This window comes from Felis catus, chromosome X (assembly GCF_018350175.1).
Source record: "Felis catus isolate Fca126 chromosome X, F.catus_Fca126_mat1.0, whole genome shotgun sequence".
Classification (NCBI taxonomy): domain Eukaryota; kingdom Metazoa; phylum Chordata; class Mammalia; order Carnivora; family Felidae; genus Felis; species Felis catus.
The window spans coordinates 9,764,256-9,782,420 of record NC_058386.1 but is presented as its reverse complement, the minus strand read 5'-3'; the positions used below and the strand labels follow the sequence as shown (position 1 = coordinate 9,782,420).

General features: G+C 48.2%; 1 protein-coding gene and 1 long non-coding RNA gene across 2 annotated transcripts in view; both read right to left on the bottom strand.

Annotated features, from left to right (window-relative positions):
• The window catches only part of LOC123383352, a 216,363-nt gene extending 208,637 nt beyond the window's left edge, over window positions 1–7,726 (bottom strand). The window contains exons 1-2 of the long non-coding RNA XR_006592960.1: window positions 6,749–7,726; window positions 3,180–3,257 (exon numbers count right to left, since the gene is read on the bottom strand). This is a non-coding gene — a long non-coding RNA (uncharacterized LOC123383352). The remainder of the gene's footprint in view (window positions 1–3,179; window positions 3,258–6,748) is intronic.
• A 7,078-nt stretch (window positions 7,727–14,804) lies between these two features.
• Window positions 14,805–16,965, bottom strand: TMSB4X (thymosin beta 4 X-linked). The gene is made up of 3 exons (XM_011291607.2): window positions 16,853–16,965; window positions 15,645–15,758; window positions 14,805–15,244 (listed from the first exon to the last, which is right to left on the bottom strand). The coding sequence occupies exons 2-3, from the start codon at window positions 15,742–15,744 to the stop codon at window positions 15,210–15,212; spliced, it is 135 nt and encodes a 44-aa protein (XP_011289909.1). The 5' UTR covers window positions 15,745–15,758; window positions 16,853–16,965; the 3' UTR covers window positions 14,805–15,209.
• Between the last annotated feature and the right edge of the window lie 1,200 nt (window positions 16,966–18,165).

Sequence of the window (18,165 nt, the reverse complement as noted above, 5' to 3'; positions counted from 1 at the left end):
CACGGGAAACCTCAGAGTCTTGATTTTAGCTGCTTTATTCACTAAACGGCCTGCCGTGAACTATTACAAATGGAAGGGAGGTCTTTACTATGCTAACGGTGGAGGGGCACGTGGCTGGCTCAGCCGGAAGGGCATGACTTGATCTCGGGGTGGTGGGTTCGAGCCCCTCATTGGGTGTAGAGATTACTTAAATAAATAAACAAACTCAAAAAGAGAAGAGATACACCCCGGGCATCTCGGTATAGAAGGAAAAAAACAAACAAAAAAGCCCAGTTGGTCTGTGCAAGAATAAGGTATGAGAAATATTGAATTATGAAAATAAATCTATGTTGAATACTCAGTACCCAACTAGAAGATGCTCTTTTGGGGTTTCGTCTCCTCTCTTTAAAGAGACGTTAGTTTGGAATAATTTTCCATTTACGGAAAAGTTGCAAAAAAGAGGGCAAAGTTCCCGTTTATCCCGCACCCGACTTTTCCCATTGTTAACCTCTTACAACAGCACGGTACACTCATCACAACTGAGAAACCAACAACGGTACGTTGCTGTGAACTGAACGCAAGGCTTCATTCACACTTCACGTGTTTTTCTATTAAACCTCCTCTTTCGGTCCTAGGGGCGGTTGTCACCCAGGACACCATCCTGCATTTAATGGCCACGTCTCCTTAGTCTCCTCTGGGCTGTGATGGTTTCCGTACCTTTCCTTGTTTTGCATGACCTTGACCATTTTCAATAGTGCCGGTCCTGAATTTTGTACAGTGGCCCTCAACGTGGATTGGCCTGATGCTTTTCTCATCAGACTGGGGCCATGCGTTTTGGGGAAGACGCCAAGCTCCCCTCCTATGGGGACAACCTAAGGGAAGGTACCTGAAATACACTGGACATCGCAGGTGGTGTTACCCTTCATCGCTTACTGAAGGTGCTGTCTGCCAAGTTTCTTCGCTACAAAGTCACCGATTCCCCCTTTCCTTGTTCATACACTGGTCTTTGCGAGTGAGTCACAAACTCTTACCCGGTGGGGCAGGGGGAGGAAATAGCCTCTTCCGGGAGGGTGGGAGGGGAGGATCTATACACGGAATTTGGAATTATTCTGTAAGGAAGAACCATATTTCTGCCTTTGCCCCCACGATGTGATCTTTTAATGCCCAAAGCATGATGACCAGGCAAATTTTCATTCAGAGAACGCTTCTCTTGAAGGTCAGTAGTTCATTAGAGAGCCATGCTCACGAAAGTCATTTCTTGCCAGATACTGAACTCTACGTTCTTTTAGGAAAATCTCGCCTAGCCACCTACGTGCAATCAGACATTTCACTGTCCGATCACCGGCGGACCTGAGGTAGGCTAAGCAATGAAAGAGTCTCTCACAAAGAAGTAAAGAGGCTGGAAAGGAGAAGAGAGGGGTGAGGCCAGATGAGGCGTCTACCTGCTCTTATAATCGGTAATTACCTGCCAAGAGACATTATGTGCACTCAACAGGAGAGGCGGCGCCCCCAGGGCAGAAGCTGTACAGGTCAACTCACCTAGAGGCAGGTTTTTCCCTGGTTGTGAGTCTGCTAATCAAGGGTCATTATGCTTTATGTGTTTGAGGTCTTAGTCTTGGACTTGTAACAAAAAGTTTTATTTGGGCAGCAATCTACCACGAGGGACAAACTTTTACCTGAAACGATCAGGCGGCTTAAATGGTAATGATGAAGTACATACATCCACAAATGCACAACTTCAGCTTTGTTCACTGGGCCCTTTCATTGACGGGGACAACATTTTCCCAACTAGGACATTTAGGCCAATGTCATCGTTCTGTTGTCTAGATCCTTCTCCCCCTCGTTGTGTTGTGGGGTGTGTGGGTGTGTGTGTGTGTGTGTGTGTGTGTGTTCTTTCTGGGGATTTTACAGATGGCTGGTCAGATTTTTCAGCAAGCCTTTGCTACCCTGAGGGTCTCTCTGCAAACACGGGTTCATTTTACCCCTTTTACCCTGTGGAAGACATAGGTCCTGTGTATGATTGTGTCTGTCGGACGGACTCCCTTTCCCTGCGGCTGTATTCACATCATACCTCGAACCCTCCCGCCCCTTGCCTTTGAACTTCCTGACTTTGGGCACCGGGAGTAAGAGTCATCCCATGTGTGGGAAGTGGTTCTAGAGTTCTCTTTTAACCCAGTATGTGCCAGGGTTGGGGGAAACCCTGTCACCTGGTGAGGGAAAGTCTGGTGTCTTGGCCGAATCCTACCCAGAGAACCATCTGGCTAAAAACAAATCAGTCTCTGGCAGGATGCCTGGTTGTTTCCCTTTAAAGCATCCCTATGTGGCCCATGTTATGGGATCAAAGGAGTCACTACACTTAACGCGTATAGTCAGCAATGTGATGATTGTGCATAGTACGTTTTGGATCCAGTTGCCAAGAGGCAGGTAGTACAGGCCACGTGTTGAGCCACACCGTTCAGTAAACATCAGCAAAATCCAGACTGTGGGAAAGTTTACAGGTCAAATACCCCAAGTACGTCAACAGAAAAACCTTAAGGAAGGGCTAGAGGGGCGAGCCGTAGATGAGAAGACAAAAGTTTCAAAGAATGAGTAAGACTCAACTTGTTTTTAGTAAGAACATAGCACCTAGGGATGCACACCTAGATGAGAAAACCATAAGGAAGCAAAAGGAAATTATCAGTATAAAAGTAGGGAAGTGATTAATGCGGGGGCGTCGAGACTAGAATGGGGCCCATGTGGGGCTCCTGGGGCAGGTGGCAAAGTTCTATTACTTGCCCTGGGTGATGGTTACGAGAATTGGATGCTTGCCTTATGATAACGCATTAAGCGACGCATTATTTTGGGCAGTTTACTTTTTTGTTTTACAGTAAAAAGGTTACCATGTTTTTAATGAGTTAGCCAATAATTAAAACCTTTAAGACTGCATATTTAAATCTCTCTATTTCTGCCTCCTCTCAGGAAATCAGATTTGGCAACTCTGGGTCCATGGTTCCTTATGGTAAACGGCTGGAGGCAAGAAAGGGCTGCCTCCCCTCTTGAGAGAGCTTGGCCTCTCCAGTCGTTTACATGACCTGCCGGGCACCTGTAGACACATGAGCTTGTGACCCCAGAGGTGGAGAACACTTGCTCTCCCCTCCACCTTTCATCGGCGGTGTTCCTAGATATAGTACGTAAACTCTACAGAAAACAACTCAACTTACGTTTCTCGAGCACATACTCCACAGAGCTCCATGCTAGGATCGGTTCTGTTCTTCCCAGTCCAGATAAGGGCCTCCAATCTGGTGAGGAAAACAGAGGTTTAGTTAATTCGGCACAGGCTCTAGGCCTTCACAGAAAGTACCAGCAGAATGTCGTAGCTGGGGGGGGGGGGGGGGGTGGGCGCGGGGAAGGGGGCAGAATTCATCTGCACGAGGATCTAGGGAGGCCTTTCAGAGACTGTGGAATGACTTGGGCCTTGGAAGGTGACTGGGATGAAGAGAGAGCTTGACAGAAAGAAGCAAAATCCTGAACCTAGGGACAGAGCCCGAGGTTCGTAGAGGAGGAAAGGAACAAGGTGCAATTGACTTGTCCTGTGACTTGAACCACAATAATGCCGTTGACCAACTTAGGAGGACAAGTTTCACAGACAGGATGACTTTAAACAATGGTCATGTAGAGATGTCTAGCCAGATGGAGTCCAAGGGAGACACAGAGTCACTGGGTTAGAGAAAATAACTAGAGTCTTGGGGAAATTAACAGTATAAGTTTATTTATTTATTTTGATGGGGGGAAGAGAGAGAGAGAGAGAAAGAGAAAGAATCCGAAGCAGACTCTGTGCCATCAGCACAGAGCCGGGCACGGGGCTCGAACTCACAAAACCGTGAAATCGTGACCTGAGCCAAAAATCAAGAGTCAGGCACTTAACTAAGTCACCCAGGTGTCCCAGAAACACTTTTAAAAGGTCAACAGCTACCTTCCTACTTCCCCCAAAACACAGAAGAAAATGTTTATTATTTCTGATTACACATTGGAGCCTCTGACTCTTTTGAGGATATGCCCCTACTGAAACCACAGACTTTTCCCTGGTTTTCATAACAAATATGTGGTCCGGGTGTCCTTAAAATGACTTCGGGGGTGAGTCACTGTTCAGGGACACAGCTGCTTCAGCACTGACCTCAAGACGCAAGATAGGAGAGGGCACAAGTTATAAGCAAACAGCAGCATTGGGGCGAAGACATTCTTTCCAGGTAGACAATGGAGGCAGGCCAGACATTCTTGAAGCTCTCCTGCCTTTTGTTCCTGCCCCCACCCCCACCGGTATTGGGAAGGTGTTTGACCAGTAGAACAGGTGATGTTTGTTTAAGGTTTGTTGAAACAGGGGCACCTGACCGAAGTCAAACGTGCAACTCTGAAGTTCTTCGAGAAAGAGCAGAAGCTCTTTTCCGTGGAGGCCCTACTCTTCCAGCTGTGTTTGCTGTTCATCTATAACGCAAACATCCCTTGTCCGTCGGGAACCTGCAAAGGATCCGCCCCTACCGGCCCTCAAGCCTTTGCTGTCCACGCAGAACTAATAACGAGCACCTTCTCTGCCAGATCATGAATAATATGTTTAGTAGATCAAGTGAACATTAAAGATCTGATTTGAACGGAAGGTAAAGGACTTATCCATACGGGTCTGTACCCCTCTTTAAGATCACAGCCGCGGGGCGCCTGGGTGGTGCAGTCGGTTAAGCGTCCGACTTCAGCCAGGTCACGATCTCGCGGTCCGTGAGTTCGAGCCCCGCGTCAGGCTCTGGGCTGATGGCTCAGAGCCTGGAGCCTGTTTCAGATTCTGTGCCTCCCTCTCTCTCTGCCCCTCCCCCGTTCATGCTTTGTCTCTCCCTGTCCCAAAAAAAAAAAAAATTTTTTTTAAGATCACAGCCACACCAGGTGAGAAGGTTGGTGGCAGACAGGCCCTAAGCTGACTCTTAAAGACGAAATGACACCACAGGCCTGCCTGCATGAGCCATACCTTGAAAGGGCATGTGGACATACTCCTCAGAACACGGCACCTCTGTAATGTTGACTCTAGTCGGGCAGAACAAGCCCGCAGGCCCACATGTAGAAGTTGTTAGCATGGAAATTTTGAAATTGCATTCATTGGTTTATTCTAGAAGGTGGAACCCAAACATGAGAAGTCACATTAGAAGGAAAGATAGAGTTGGAAATTCACCTCCTTTGCTGACATCAGAGAAATAATCGATACAGGCAAGAATCATCAATAAATGCCAAAGCTATTTGGTGACAGCTTGATGAGCAGAAGACTTGAGACTTTTTTTAAGGAACTTTTTTAAATGTTTATTATTGAGAGACAAAGCGTGAGCAGGGGAGGGGCAGAGAGAGAGGGGAGACACAGAACCTGAGGCAGGTTCCAGGCTCTGAGCTGTCAGCGGAGCTCGAACTCACAAGCTGTGAGATCATGACCCGAGCCGAAGTCAGAGGCTTAACCGACTGAGCCACCCAGGCGCCCCTTGAGTCTTAAAGTGTGTCCCCGTAGGGGCGCCTGGGTGACTCAATCCGTTAAGCGTCCGACTTCTGCTTGGGTCACGATCTGTCGGTTCGTGAGTTCGAGCCCCGCGTCGGACTCTGTGCTGACAGCTCAGAGCCTGGAGCCTGCTTCGGATCCTGTGTTTCCTCTCTCTCTCTCTCTCTCTCTCTCTCTCTCTGCCCCTCCCCTGCTCATGCTGTCTCTCTCTCTCTCAAAAACAAATAAATATTTTTTAAAAACCCAAAACAAACAGGGTCTCCCCACAGGTTATTGATTAGTAACAAAGGGAAAAGGAAAAAGGTCACTTTTACAGACCAGAAACCTGGTGCCAGCCATGTCGACAAGCAACCACAGTTACTGTCATTAAGTGGGACAAGTTGACATCATGTGCCTCCTATGAGGGGCATCGAGAAGGCCACGACATCCTTCGAAGACATTCCTACCCAAAAGAATCTGATTCTAACCATGAGAAGACTTCAAGGCAAACCCTAAGTGAGAGAAATTCTACAAACCAGCTGGTCTGTATCCTTCGGAAATGTGAATGCCTCGAAAGACAAAGAACAGAAGGGTTGTTTCAGATTAAAGAGACAGGACAGCTAAACGCTGTGTGTGAGCCCGGACCGGATCCCCAGTGAGGAGGGAAAAAGCTGCCATTAAAGACATTCATGTTCTATTTCACTGATGTGAAATTTCCTGACTTTGATCACCGTCCTACGGTTATGTAAGAGAACGTCCTGATTAGAAAAGCGACCACCTACTGAGCACCTAGAATGTTCCAGGAGCACAGGCTTCTCTCAACCCTCGCCGCGAGCCCGTGTGTGGGGACCATCCCCTCCCCTACTCTGCGGAGGAGAAAAACACAGCTCAGAGAAGTAGTGAGGCGTCGGCAAGGTTGCACAGCTAACAGGGAGCCGGCCAGGGACAAGTGCCAAGTTCAGCGGCAACCGCATGGCATAGCGTGTCGTTGTGTTAGCCCGTGGGAGCCTGGATGGACGAATGGGAAACAGGCTCTCGGAGTGGATTCAGGATTCCCGACCGGGGTATGCAGCAAGGCACGGGGCGGAGAAGGTTTCGAACCAATGTGAAGGGACTGATTAGGAGGGGAAGCCGGCCTGAGAACAGAAACCAAGGTGCGGGGAGGCAGGAGGTTGGGGAATGGGTGTCTTGATAAGAAAACATTTGACATCACAGGCCGGTAAACACACACCGTCTCCCACACAAGGAACGGACACAGAAGTTTGATTAAACACCACCGACCCTTACCACGCAGGAGAGTCTGGTCGTTCCTGTTCTGTTTCTCGTCATTGGTGTTAGCTTGTTCGCTGTTTTTGCATTTTTGTTTTGAATGCTGGCGAGCATCAGCTACGTTGACTTCCTGGGACCGCAAGGGGACGCGGCCTGTGGTTTGAAAGCCTCGCTCTGAGGTGTGGCCCAAGGGTGGCAGTGCCCGGCCGGTGGGGTGGGGGGGGGGGGGCGGGAGTCGGCTGTCCTGTGTGGCGCCGCCACCCCCTCCAGCCTGCCTTGCTCAGCTCAGCCTCGGCCCCCTGCGCGGGGTTTGTTCACCCGGTCCCGAGACCTCACCCCCTCACTGCCCTCGAAGCTTAATGAGGCCCTGATTGGAAACCCCTGCGGCAGGGGGCTAAGTCACACCTGGGGTCGGTCAAGCCCAGGGTCTAAGAAATTCTGGATGTACGTAGCCGCAGCCGTCAGTATGCATAGGCGTCAGCTCGCAGGGCTGAGGGAGGAGGGAGAAAATAAAAGCTACCTGTTTCAAAGGAATACGGCCAAGAGGGTGGCGTGGCCCAGAAGGCAGGTAGATGGGTCTTAATGTCTGAGTTACAGTTGATTGGCCTCACCTCTTTTTAATCTGAAGAACGCATTCCTTGAAACTTGGGCTAAGGACCTAAATAAATTTGCTCCGGGGTACCCGTCTCTCCTGTTCGGAAACTTCATGACCTATTTCAGGAAAGCAGCCCCGATTGGACGAAGGTTCCCAGCATTTAGTTGCGAGTGTGTCTGTTCTCGGTGCGTGTGTGCAGTCGTGCCTCTCTGTTACAATACAGAGCTTTTAAAGCGAAAGTCAGTGGGATCTTGGAGGAATACCTTAGGCATCTATGAGTGGCTTCGAGAATTTCTGTTTGCATTTATGAATTCACAGGGCTGTCATCATCTCAGCTCAATGTTGGCAACTGTCTTACTTATTTTTATTTTTTGTGTATTTGTTTTTTCAATGTTTATTTGTGTGAAAGGGAGAGCATGAGCGGGGGAGGGGCAGAGAGAGAGGGAGACGCAGGATCCGAAGCAGGCTCCAGGCTCCGAGCTGTCAGCACGGAGCCCCTTCCATGGCCCGAACTCACGAACTGCGAGATCGTGACCTGAGCCGAAGATGGACGCTCGAATGACTGAGCCACCCAGGCGCCCCAATTTTTTTTTAAATGTTTATTTTATTTCCTTGGAGAGAACAAGAGGGGAAGGGGCAGAGGGAGAGAGAGAGAACCTCAAGCAGGCTCCATGTTCAGCGTGGAGCCCGACGAGGGGCTCGATCCCCGAGGGGCTCGATCCCACGACCCTGGCACCATGAGCTGAGCCACAATCAAGAGTCAGACGCTCAACCAACTGAGGCAGCCGGGCGCCCCGATAATCGGCTCTGAAATGACAAGCTGAGGGTTATCCATTATAGTTCTTTCTTTAAATCATCCATTTTCTATTCTTTTAGCTTTATTATTTCCTTTTTAATTTTCAGGACCGGCCTCGCCAACTGCTTATAATAGCATATATACTTATTTTCCCCAATGTTATTTTTCACTCACCTTGAGGACATTTCAAATTACCGTACCCACACAATTGCTTTCTTCTGTGACCACCCATGTTACTGATCTCTGTGATCACAGCAAGCACATAAGCGATTCCAAACCTTTGAGGTTCCTTCCGTTCTGTGCCCCTTTGTCTCCACTCACCCACAGCTCCGGTTTTCCATACTGATCCTTAGAACGTGGAGTAACTTTCTGATTAAAATGCGAAACCCGCGACTATCCTCTCTCCTTCCACAAACCCACTCGTTCCGCAAAAGGTCCCTGCCCACGGTGCTGCTCGCCAATGTACCGCTCCAACCATCCCAGTGCAATGCCTCCACCAGAAGACCTACCGGTCACGATTCCTAGCGGGTCGAATGGCGGCCCCGCCAATGAGCTTGGCCCACGTCACATCCCTGCAACCTGGGAATGTGAGCCTATTGGGAAAAGGAGTCTTCGACGGTGTAGTTAACCATCTTGAGATGAGATCATCCTTGACTACCCAGGTGGGCCCTAAGCCCAATGACAAGCATCCTTAGAAGAGATAGAGGACAAGACACCGAGACAGAGAGGGCCACGTGAAGACACAGGCCGACACCGGATTTACGCCACCACAAGCCAAGGACTATCCCGAGCCGCCAGAGGCTGGAAGGGGCAAGAAGTACTGTCCCCTAGAGCCTTGGGAGGGGACGTGGCCTGCCCGTACCTTGACGTTGGACTCCTGACCTACGGAACTGTGAGCGAATGAATTTGTATTGTTTTAAGCCTCTGGATTTATGGTACTTTGTTACAGCAGCCGTCAGGAAACCAATACATGACCGCAGGCCCGCTTTGAACGCGCGAACCCCAGTACAAAGCGCTGCAAATCTCGGCCGTCCCCCGCAAAAAATGTAATTTTAACCATTTCAAACATATTAATCTTCTGTCCGCACCAGTGTAAAACTTGGTAGCAAATGAACAGGACAAGTGTTTATCAGGTGGAGCCACTACAGCCTGTCTTATTGAGACGTAGACTAAGGAATACCAATACAAGCATGATTTATTGCCTTCCCCTACGAGGTTCACGTAACAGCGATAATCTGTTTTTGCCATAACAAGTACGAACAGCTTCTTCGCCCTACCCTCCAGATGGCTCTGTTTCTGTACAGGAAGAGTCTGCGCTCGGTCTCGTGGGTGACGTGATTTTAAAGCCCCTCAGTCACACAGCCCTTTACCAGCTCCAGTGTATCTCCCAGCCCAGGGTGTCGGCGAGCAAAAATAGCTCAGAGAACAGATGCTGGGCAAAGGAGCAGACCCGTGGCTGTGTATTACCCCTTCACTCTCTCGGGTCTGCCTCTCCCATCAGGCCCAGGTCTGATTCATCTCTCTATTCCCAGCAACCAGGAAAGGGCCGGGCACGCTGGAGGTACTCAACAGATGCTTGGTGCGTCAACAAAGAATGATTCTTTCCACCCTTCGTGCGAGCCATTACGTTTATCATTATTATTATTATTATTATTTGCAAGCCGTTGCTTTAGATTGAAATACCTAGATGACACTCGAGATGATATATAAATATGTTTTTTAATCTTGGGAACTATTTTGGTTTCTCGATCGGGAAAACACTATCGGGAAGTCTCTGTGTAGCCAAAGGGTATCTATCAGGCACTTACAGAGCTGTGTGTGGTCATGAGGAAAGGCCTAATTTCCGGTGGTTTGACAATAATGTCCCAGGAATATAGCTCCAGCTGCTTTGAAAAGATCATGAGCATAACTTGTCCCTCTCTGTCGAAAGCCGTGGAATCCTACTCAACAAATGTGACCCAGCTGCCAGTCAAAGAAGTGCTATACTTACAGATATCCTGATGCGGTCAGGATCTGGCTATCTTCTCGGTGGGGGGGGGGGGGGCGGGGGGGGGTGGGGGAGGGGGTTCAAAATTCAAGGGACTGTTTCTGCCCCCAACAATGTTACTGTCAAATTAGAGAAAGGAGACCAAAGAAGGGTAAGGCTTTAGCAAGAAGAAGTGTTGCTCTAGAAATTCAGCATCAAAATCCTAAAATCCTAGAAAAAGATTTTTAAAATAATATCCATTCAGTCCATTCGAGAATCTTGGGTATTCTTCATAAAGGATTATCAAAAGATAACGGGCAAGGGGCAGCTGGCTGGCACAGTCAGTAGAGCTTGAGACATTTGATCTCAGGGTCGTGAGTTCGAGCCCCACATTGGGTGTAGAGATTACATAGAATAGAATAGAATAGAATAAAATAAAATAAAATAAAATAAAATAAAATAAAATAAAGGGGTGCCTGCGTGCCTCAGTCGGTTAAGCCTCTGACTTCGGCACAGGTCATGATCTCATAGTTTGTGAGTTCCAGCCCCACATCGGGCTCTGTGCTGACAGCTCGGAGCCTGGAGCCCGCTTCAGATTCTGTGTCTCCCTCTTTCTCTGCCCCTCCCCTGCTCGAACTCTGTCTCTGTCTCTCTCAAAAATAATAAACATTTAAAAAATAATAAATAAAACAAATAAAAAGATAACAGGCAAGAATTATTATGCCCAATCTTTCTATGCTAATAAAATATTTGATTGTGGTGCAAAGAATCAGTTGGTTTGCATCAAATTTCACTCACCACAGATCTTTGGGAGGGGTTAGAATGGAATCATTATAGATACATTTGGGGAAAGCGTCCACAGTAAAGCAAAGAATACATGTTTAGATGTATTTAAAAACTCAAAGCCCTAGGGCACCTGGCTGGCAGAGCATGTGACTCTTGATCTCGGTTGACGTCACGAGTTCAAGCCCCCTGTTGTGTCCAGAGTTTACTTAGTAAAAAAATATATATATATCTATATATATATATTTTTTAATGAAAAATAATTAAAAACCCCAAGGCCCTTGCATTCATCATTTACCCTAAAAATGAATAGGAATAATTTCTTAGCATTTTCTGCTCAGATTTAGATGAAAAGAACATCTTTAGCCAAGGGAACACACATGAGGTCAGGGATCTCGGTGGCAAATATAATAATAATAATCAACAAACGCCCGGCATGTACTATTCTGTTGATAAATATTGGTGGGGTGAACTAATGACCCAGCACTCTGGCTTAATAGATGTAGTTGGCTCTAAGTGTTGATTCAAAATCAGCACAACCAAGAACAGTGGCAAATTAGCCACTGCTCACAGCTCTTTAAATATTATTTGTAAAATAATGTTTAAGTTTCACGAGGTGGAGAGTCCACATAATGTGTGATTTTCCTTTCATTACATTTAGGTGGTTATTACAAATAAATATTGAGGATGACATCCCTGTATAATATTGATTAAAAAATATATTTTGTTTATTCTGTTTACTTATTTTTGAGAGAGAGACAGAACACGAGCGGGGGAGGGGCAGAGAGAGGGGGAGACACAGAATCCGAAGCAGGCTCCCGGCCCTGAGTTGTCAGCACAGAGCCCGACACGGGGCTCGAACTCACAGACCGTGAGATGGTGACCTGAGCTGAAGTCGGACGCTTAACCGACTGAGCCACCCAGGCGCCCCAAAAAATATATTTTAAAAATATATATGTGAGGCCAAGGAGAAGTGTAGTGAGGCTTAATATGTGGAATCAATGCCAATGTCCTTGGCTGGCCATTCTAGTCTGAGACCGTCACAGAAAAAGGAAAAACAGTCCATGGTGTTTAGTAAGACTGCTTCTAAGTTATGGCTGTATTTGGCCATTGGCTACTGGCAACCATTTATTTGTTTATCAGTAACCAAAAATATATACACATCTGGGGCGCCTGGGTGGCTCGGTCGGTTAAGCGTCCGACTTCGGCCCGGGTCACCATCTCGCGGTCCGTGAGTTCGAGCCCCGCGTCGGGCTCTGGGCTGATGGCTCAGAGCCTGGAGCCTGCTTCTGATTCTGTGTCTCCCTCTCTCTCTCTGCCCCTCCCCCGTTCATGCTCTGTCTCTCTCTGTCTCAAAAATAAATAAACGTTAAAAAAAAAAATTAAAAAAATATATATATATACACATCTGAAATCGTGCTATTTACTATGACATTCCCACATTCAAAGGTACCCCGAAACCATCACGTTACATAAAGTCTGCATCAATTAAGAGAAGAAAAGTGGATATTGCAGCCCTAAGATGTGCCCCTTACCAGGCGAGGCCCCATTGGACACAGAAGGGAAACCACAGGAGTACGAACTTAGGGCACACACGTACCCTGCCCGCAAGTCTCAGAAGCCAACAGTATCACAAGAGAGGTCAGAGGCTGTAGTACAATTATCCAGGGAGCACATAAGCCAGGCAAATTTAAGCCATAGAAACACATTTTCTTCTTAGCTTGCTGCATTGCACATCCGTGTCTTCGATTTGTCATCTAGCCTCTTACGACATTCAAATAAAATATAGTCGAACTTCAAATCCGTGTGTTTAATTCTCTTAGATTGCACCGTAAGACGCTCTTAAAAGTGAGAAATATGCAGGGGTGGGGGGAGCTGGGCAGGGTGTTTTTCTTATTCTTTTGCCAGCTCAGTGAACCCTACGAGGGGAAATCAAGTGCTAAGTGCTTGCAATTTTATGAAATAATGTTTCGATTTATAATCTGGAACCCAGAAAGGCTCCAGCTTGGGGTGTTTTTTGTTTGAGAGTCTCTGGGTGAGTCTCTTTTTTACTTCCTCTGTTTTTGCTTGATTCGTCCGGATCAATTGAAAATTTGCAGAAGTCCCGGACAGGACTGTGTGACCCTGGGCCCTTACATAAGCAACCTTGGCCTCTTTCCTCCTGGGGGAGGAGAGAGGGTCAAAGATGCGGTGGCTATGGCCTCCTTCAATTCGAGCAGTCCCTCATTCTAACAGGGACCTCACTCTCCGTGTCTGTGAAAAAGACCGTCTACTCCAAGCTCCTAATAACAGTATACATTCCCATATGGATTCACAAATATCCCAGGCCCTTCTGGGAAGATCCTCTCTTGGGAAGAAAACAGAATGTACTCATCAGATTTTTTTTACAAAAGTAGCCTCTCCTACCCCCCCCATCCCCACGTGCAGTAGTTAAGTGCACAGTGTGATATGTACAGAAGCTTCTGAATTTCCCCATCCCACACACCACCCCGCCAAAACTCAATCATTACCAGATTTTTCATTTTTACTTTTTTTTTTTCCCTTCCCCTTAACACTCCTTTCACCTCCGCATGGTTTGAAAAACGGACACAGCAAAAACCCACGTGGGCTTGGCCTCTCTTTGTGCCTTGGGCGTTTGCATTTTGCCCACACCCTTCCTTGCAGGAGGGAAAAGAAAATGCGGGGCTGGAGGGCCGGCTGAGCAGACTGTGGCATTCGGGTTTTGCAGCCAACCGGCACACATCCCTTCCCTGGCGCTGCAGATATACGCTTGTAGCTGATGGTCTGGTTGATTGTCTAAACCACAGGTAAATGGTTTCCTGTGCATTTCTCAAAATAAGTGTTGAGCAAAGGAAATGAAATCAACCGGTTTAATACTGATCAACAATCTGCCCTCCACCCCCTCCTTCAGGAGGGGCATTTTCTTCAGTCTTGGGGGCAGGGATGGGGGGGGGGCAGTTGAACTTCCTGGACATCTGCATGCCAAGGCTTAGCTTTGCTGAGATACTTACTGGGTGAACTGGCATCCTTAAAGGCTGCTGCCACTTGAGAACGTTGGTAGGATTTTTGAAAAAAATATTTGCACCCGTCCTTACAAAGCAGAGGAATCTGTTAAGGACATTTGAGAAGGATATCCTTTGTATTTAAAAAAAAAAAAAAAAATCCTGAGATTTCGATTCCCTTTTTCTGTACCTAAACGGCCCCAAACAAGGGCTTGGCTTTTCCCCACCAGTTAAAACAGGTACTTCAAAGAAGTTATCAGCCTCAGGAAAGGCAAACCCTCGAGATGAACCAATTAAATCCCATGGACTTTAAAGCTAACATAGATTCCATCCTTGTCCTGATGTCGTTTAAATCCAAAGAGGTCCTCTTTATTTAAAAATGATATTCATTAATCATAAATGCACCCATCATTTTATGAAAACAATTTTGAATATTGAAACCGGCCATTAGACAAGGAAGCACATTTTGAATTCTTTTATAAAGGAGCTGTTAAAAATGTAGTTTTTCCTCATGACCAAACTGCTTAAATCCTATTTGTGTCAATGCTGGTAACTGGCTAAGTAAGCAAGTTCACCTTGACTCCTGAATCAAAGATTGTGCTGTGAATTATCACCACCTCCGTTAATGCAATAAATTCGGCCTTGGCTTATCGGACCCTATGAAAGGCAAGAACTGCAAATGTATTTTTGTTTTCGTACAACTCATACTAGGAATTCAAGCAGCCTAAAGAAATAATCTTCCCGTCACCTAGGACACACGAGGTGTTTCACATTCCTGGATGAAATTCATTTCTACGCCGTCTCTGATTTTACCCCCAATTACCCGAGGTTTGTTACTTATCATCGTTCCCCAGCGAGACCGCTCTCGGCCCTTTGGCAAAGGGTTCGTGTATGAATAAGCCGCTCCTTCCAGACACCACAGTCACACCAGCCAGGTTTTAAAACTTTTTATTTGCATATTAAAAAAATTGTGCATTCCAATAATTAAAATCATTTGAACAAAAAAATGGCACTCTGATTAAACTGCATTTTACAGCCTGCAGGACACCTTGGACCAGCTTGGTTTTTACTCTAGATTTCACTGTCGTCCCACCCAGCTTCTTCCTTCACCAACATGCAAGTTCTTTTCCTTCGCTGCCAGCCAGACAGGCAGATGGGAGAGGCAGGCACCTTCGTTTGTCAGTAGTTCTCGATTCTTTGATGTGAAAAGGGGGCAGCACAGTCATTTAAACTCGATCCAACCTCTTTGCATCTTACAAAGTTAAACAGCTAAAAGAAGTAAAATAAGAAGGCAATGCTTGTGGAATGTACAGTGCATATTGGCGGCGCACGCCTCATTACGATTCGCCTGCTTGCTTCTCCTGCTCAATCGCTGTGACAGGAAAGAAAAAAGAAAGAGAAGAGCTCATTAGGGGGACTCAGTGTAGCCTAGTGTCAGATGATTGCACTTTCTTTTACCGATCGCTTCCCATATCCCAAGTATCAACCCGGTCCACCACGAAAACATGTACATTAAAAAGACCATTTGAACAGATAAAATGGAATACATACTGCATCGTAATATATTGTAAACATCCCATTATTAAATTATTAAAGCCTTATTGGTTGGCTGCAAAACAATTTTTAATTAGCCTTTGCAGGCCACATTCATCATTAAGAGCTGTCAGCTCCTCCCCCGCACTCCCCCGCCCCCCCCTCCCAGCCCCTCCCCATCCTCCCGCCCAGCCTTTTCTCAAGGTGGTGGTGGGGGGGGGGGTAGGGGGGAGACTTACTTTCTTTTGAAGGCAGCGGATTTTTCTCTTGCGTTTCTGTCTTCTTCAATTTCGACTTATCGAATTTCTCAATCTCAGCCATATCGGGTTTGTCAGACATGGTTGCAGAGGAAGCTGCATATACAAAGCCAAGAGGGAGGGTGAGATCGCGCGAGGAGCGACCCACCCTTGTCTCTCCCGGCTCAGAAATGCGCTTTTGCCCTCGCATCCCCTGCCTGAAACCCCCACCTCTGTCTCCTTCCGCTTTCATTCAAGGCTAAAGCTTCCTCTTTCTATACAAAAAAGAACCCCCCCCTTCATTATTTCCAAATGCCGGGGCCCAAACCGGCAAGATCGCTCCCCCATTGGGGGGGGCGAATCTTTCGGAATAATGAAATTGACCACGGCGGGTTGTGAATTGCAATGTGTAACCATTCAAGGCTGGTTAAAAGGGGAACACGGTGAAGCCATTTCAAGGGGGGATGGGATCGAGTAAAAATTCTTAAAATGAATCCCGGGCTGCACAGCGCTGCCATTTTCCATGCGCGCTCTGTCCGCCAAAGATGCGCGCCCGTGCTTTCTTCTCTGCTCACAAAGGCGGCAGCTGCGGCCGGCGCTCCGACCACCGCCCTACCGCTTCCTCGCTGGCGCTCAACAATGCCGCCGGCTGCACACAAAGCTGCCCCACACCCCATCGACCGGTGGTGATCGGCACGCAGGGGCCATTCGGCAGCCCCCGCAAGAAGGGCTGACCCCCCCCCTTTTTTTTTTCCATCTCAAAGTGGAGCCCAGCCGCCTGAATCTGGACAGATAGGAGCCCAAGAAGCCCTCGGAGGCTACAAGAAAAAATGTAATTGTTGAAGCTCCGGGTTCGGGTGGGTGTGAGTTGGAACAAAGGATCTTTCTGTTCCTGACTAATCACCGCCTAAGAGACAATGTAGAATGCCTCGGGCGGGGGAGAAAAAAATGTTCCCTCGAAGCTGCAAGGCCAAAGGTCCGGTTTGGGGGGGGGGGGGTCGTTTTTTAAAAATCACCGAGTTCCCGACCCCGTCCCCCCAGCATCTGGCAGGGTCTGGCACCCCCAGGCCCCCAAGGCAGGCCTCCCCGGGAGGACCGTTTGGGCTCGGGCTGCAGGGACGCCTCGGGAGGAAGGCGGCCGCCGAGGGGCGAGCGCGGGCGCGGGGCGGGGAAGGGACGGGAGGGCAGGAGGCAGGGGCCCTGGGGCTCACCGGAGCGAGGTGCACGAACGAGCGAAGTCCGATCTGCGCAGTGGCCGCCGCCGAATGCCGGGCGGGACGCGCCGCGCGCCGCTATATGCGCGCTCCTATGTAAATGAGGTGATGTCACCCGCCGGCCCACTTAACCCCTTCGCGCCCCGGCTCCTCACCCTGCCTGGCGTTTGGGGGACCCCCGCCCCGTGTGCACCAGTGCACCCTGACCGCAACGACGGCGGAAAATTAAAACGGGCCCAAGCCCCCCCACCCTCCAGCACTTCCTGCATAATGCATTTTCCCTCTTCGTGTCTATTTTAGCATCGTGGATCTTTGCAACAGCCGCGGAAGCCTGCTCTTGGGGACCGGGGCATGATAACTAAGGGTCTAGGGTGGTACCTACGGGGGGGTGGGGGTGGGGGACAGGCATTCCTTTACTGCGAAGCTGGCTTTGTCTGGGGCGGACATCCCCAAGCCAGGGTGCGGTGGCCGCGCGGGAGGGCCTCGCCCACTGCAGGGGTGCGATTCCTGTGACTCAGCTTTCGGACCAGCCGAGTGCCCGCGCCCCACCCCGGCCCTCTTTGTCTCCTCGCCCGGCTTCTCCTTGAATTGGGTGGGAGGTAAAACACCCTGAAGGGATTTTGTTTTCAAGGTTCCTTACTGTAACATGCGTATTTTCTTCATCGCTATAATTTTTGCCAGCAGTCGAATCAAAAAACCGGAATATTGGCCGCTTGGAGGTTAATTTATCCGTATTTTATAGGGTACAACGCCCCCCCCCCCCGCCTTAGAAAAATAAGTCAAGTTCAAGCTCTGCTATTGACTTGCTGCCTGACAATAAGGAAGTTCTTTTCCTGTCCTGTTTCTTATTTTCCTAAATATAAAAGTGATTGCTAAGGAGGCCCAATGCCAAAGACTGCAGTCCCATCATTTCTAAAATCGAAAGATTAAATTTAAAAATCTCATTCCGTCTCGAAGACAGCCTTTCCAGCCCAAGACATTATTGAAGGGCCCTTCTAAGTTACATCCGGAAATGGGAGATTTCGGTGGAGACGAGCAGTTTTCAAAATGGCACCTTGCCTGCTAGTACCGTGACCCCCTTGCCGCCGAAATTAGTTACAGACCCCGTGCCCTGTGCCTGCGAGTGGCAGGTGAAAGGAAAAAGACCCGGCGGGTTGGAAAAGAACTACCTGAGATTATTTTGAGCTGCGAAACAGTATGCATGATACTTTTTATCCCTTTCTGCATCCTGAGGAAATATTTCCAGAAACCCCTTACTAATCATGTGTATAGTAGGGCAGTGGCTTTTGTCTCCTGGGGATTAAAGTCAA

What these genes read in the sequence shown, in the direction of transcription:
- TMSB4X (XM_011291607.2), bottom strand. Translation starts at nt 15,744, where the DNA reads ATGTCTGACAAACCCGATATGGCTGAGATTGAGAAATTCGATAAGTCG. An exon ending in TCCGCTGCCTTCAAAAGAAA is followed by an intron (nt 15,245 to 15,644) that starts GTAAGTCTCCCC and finishes TTCCTGTCACAG; the next exon opens with CGATTGAGCAGGAGAAGCAA.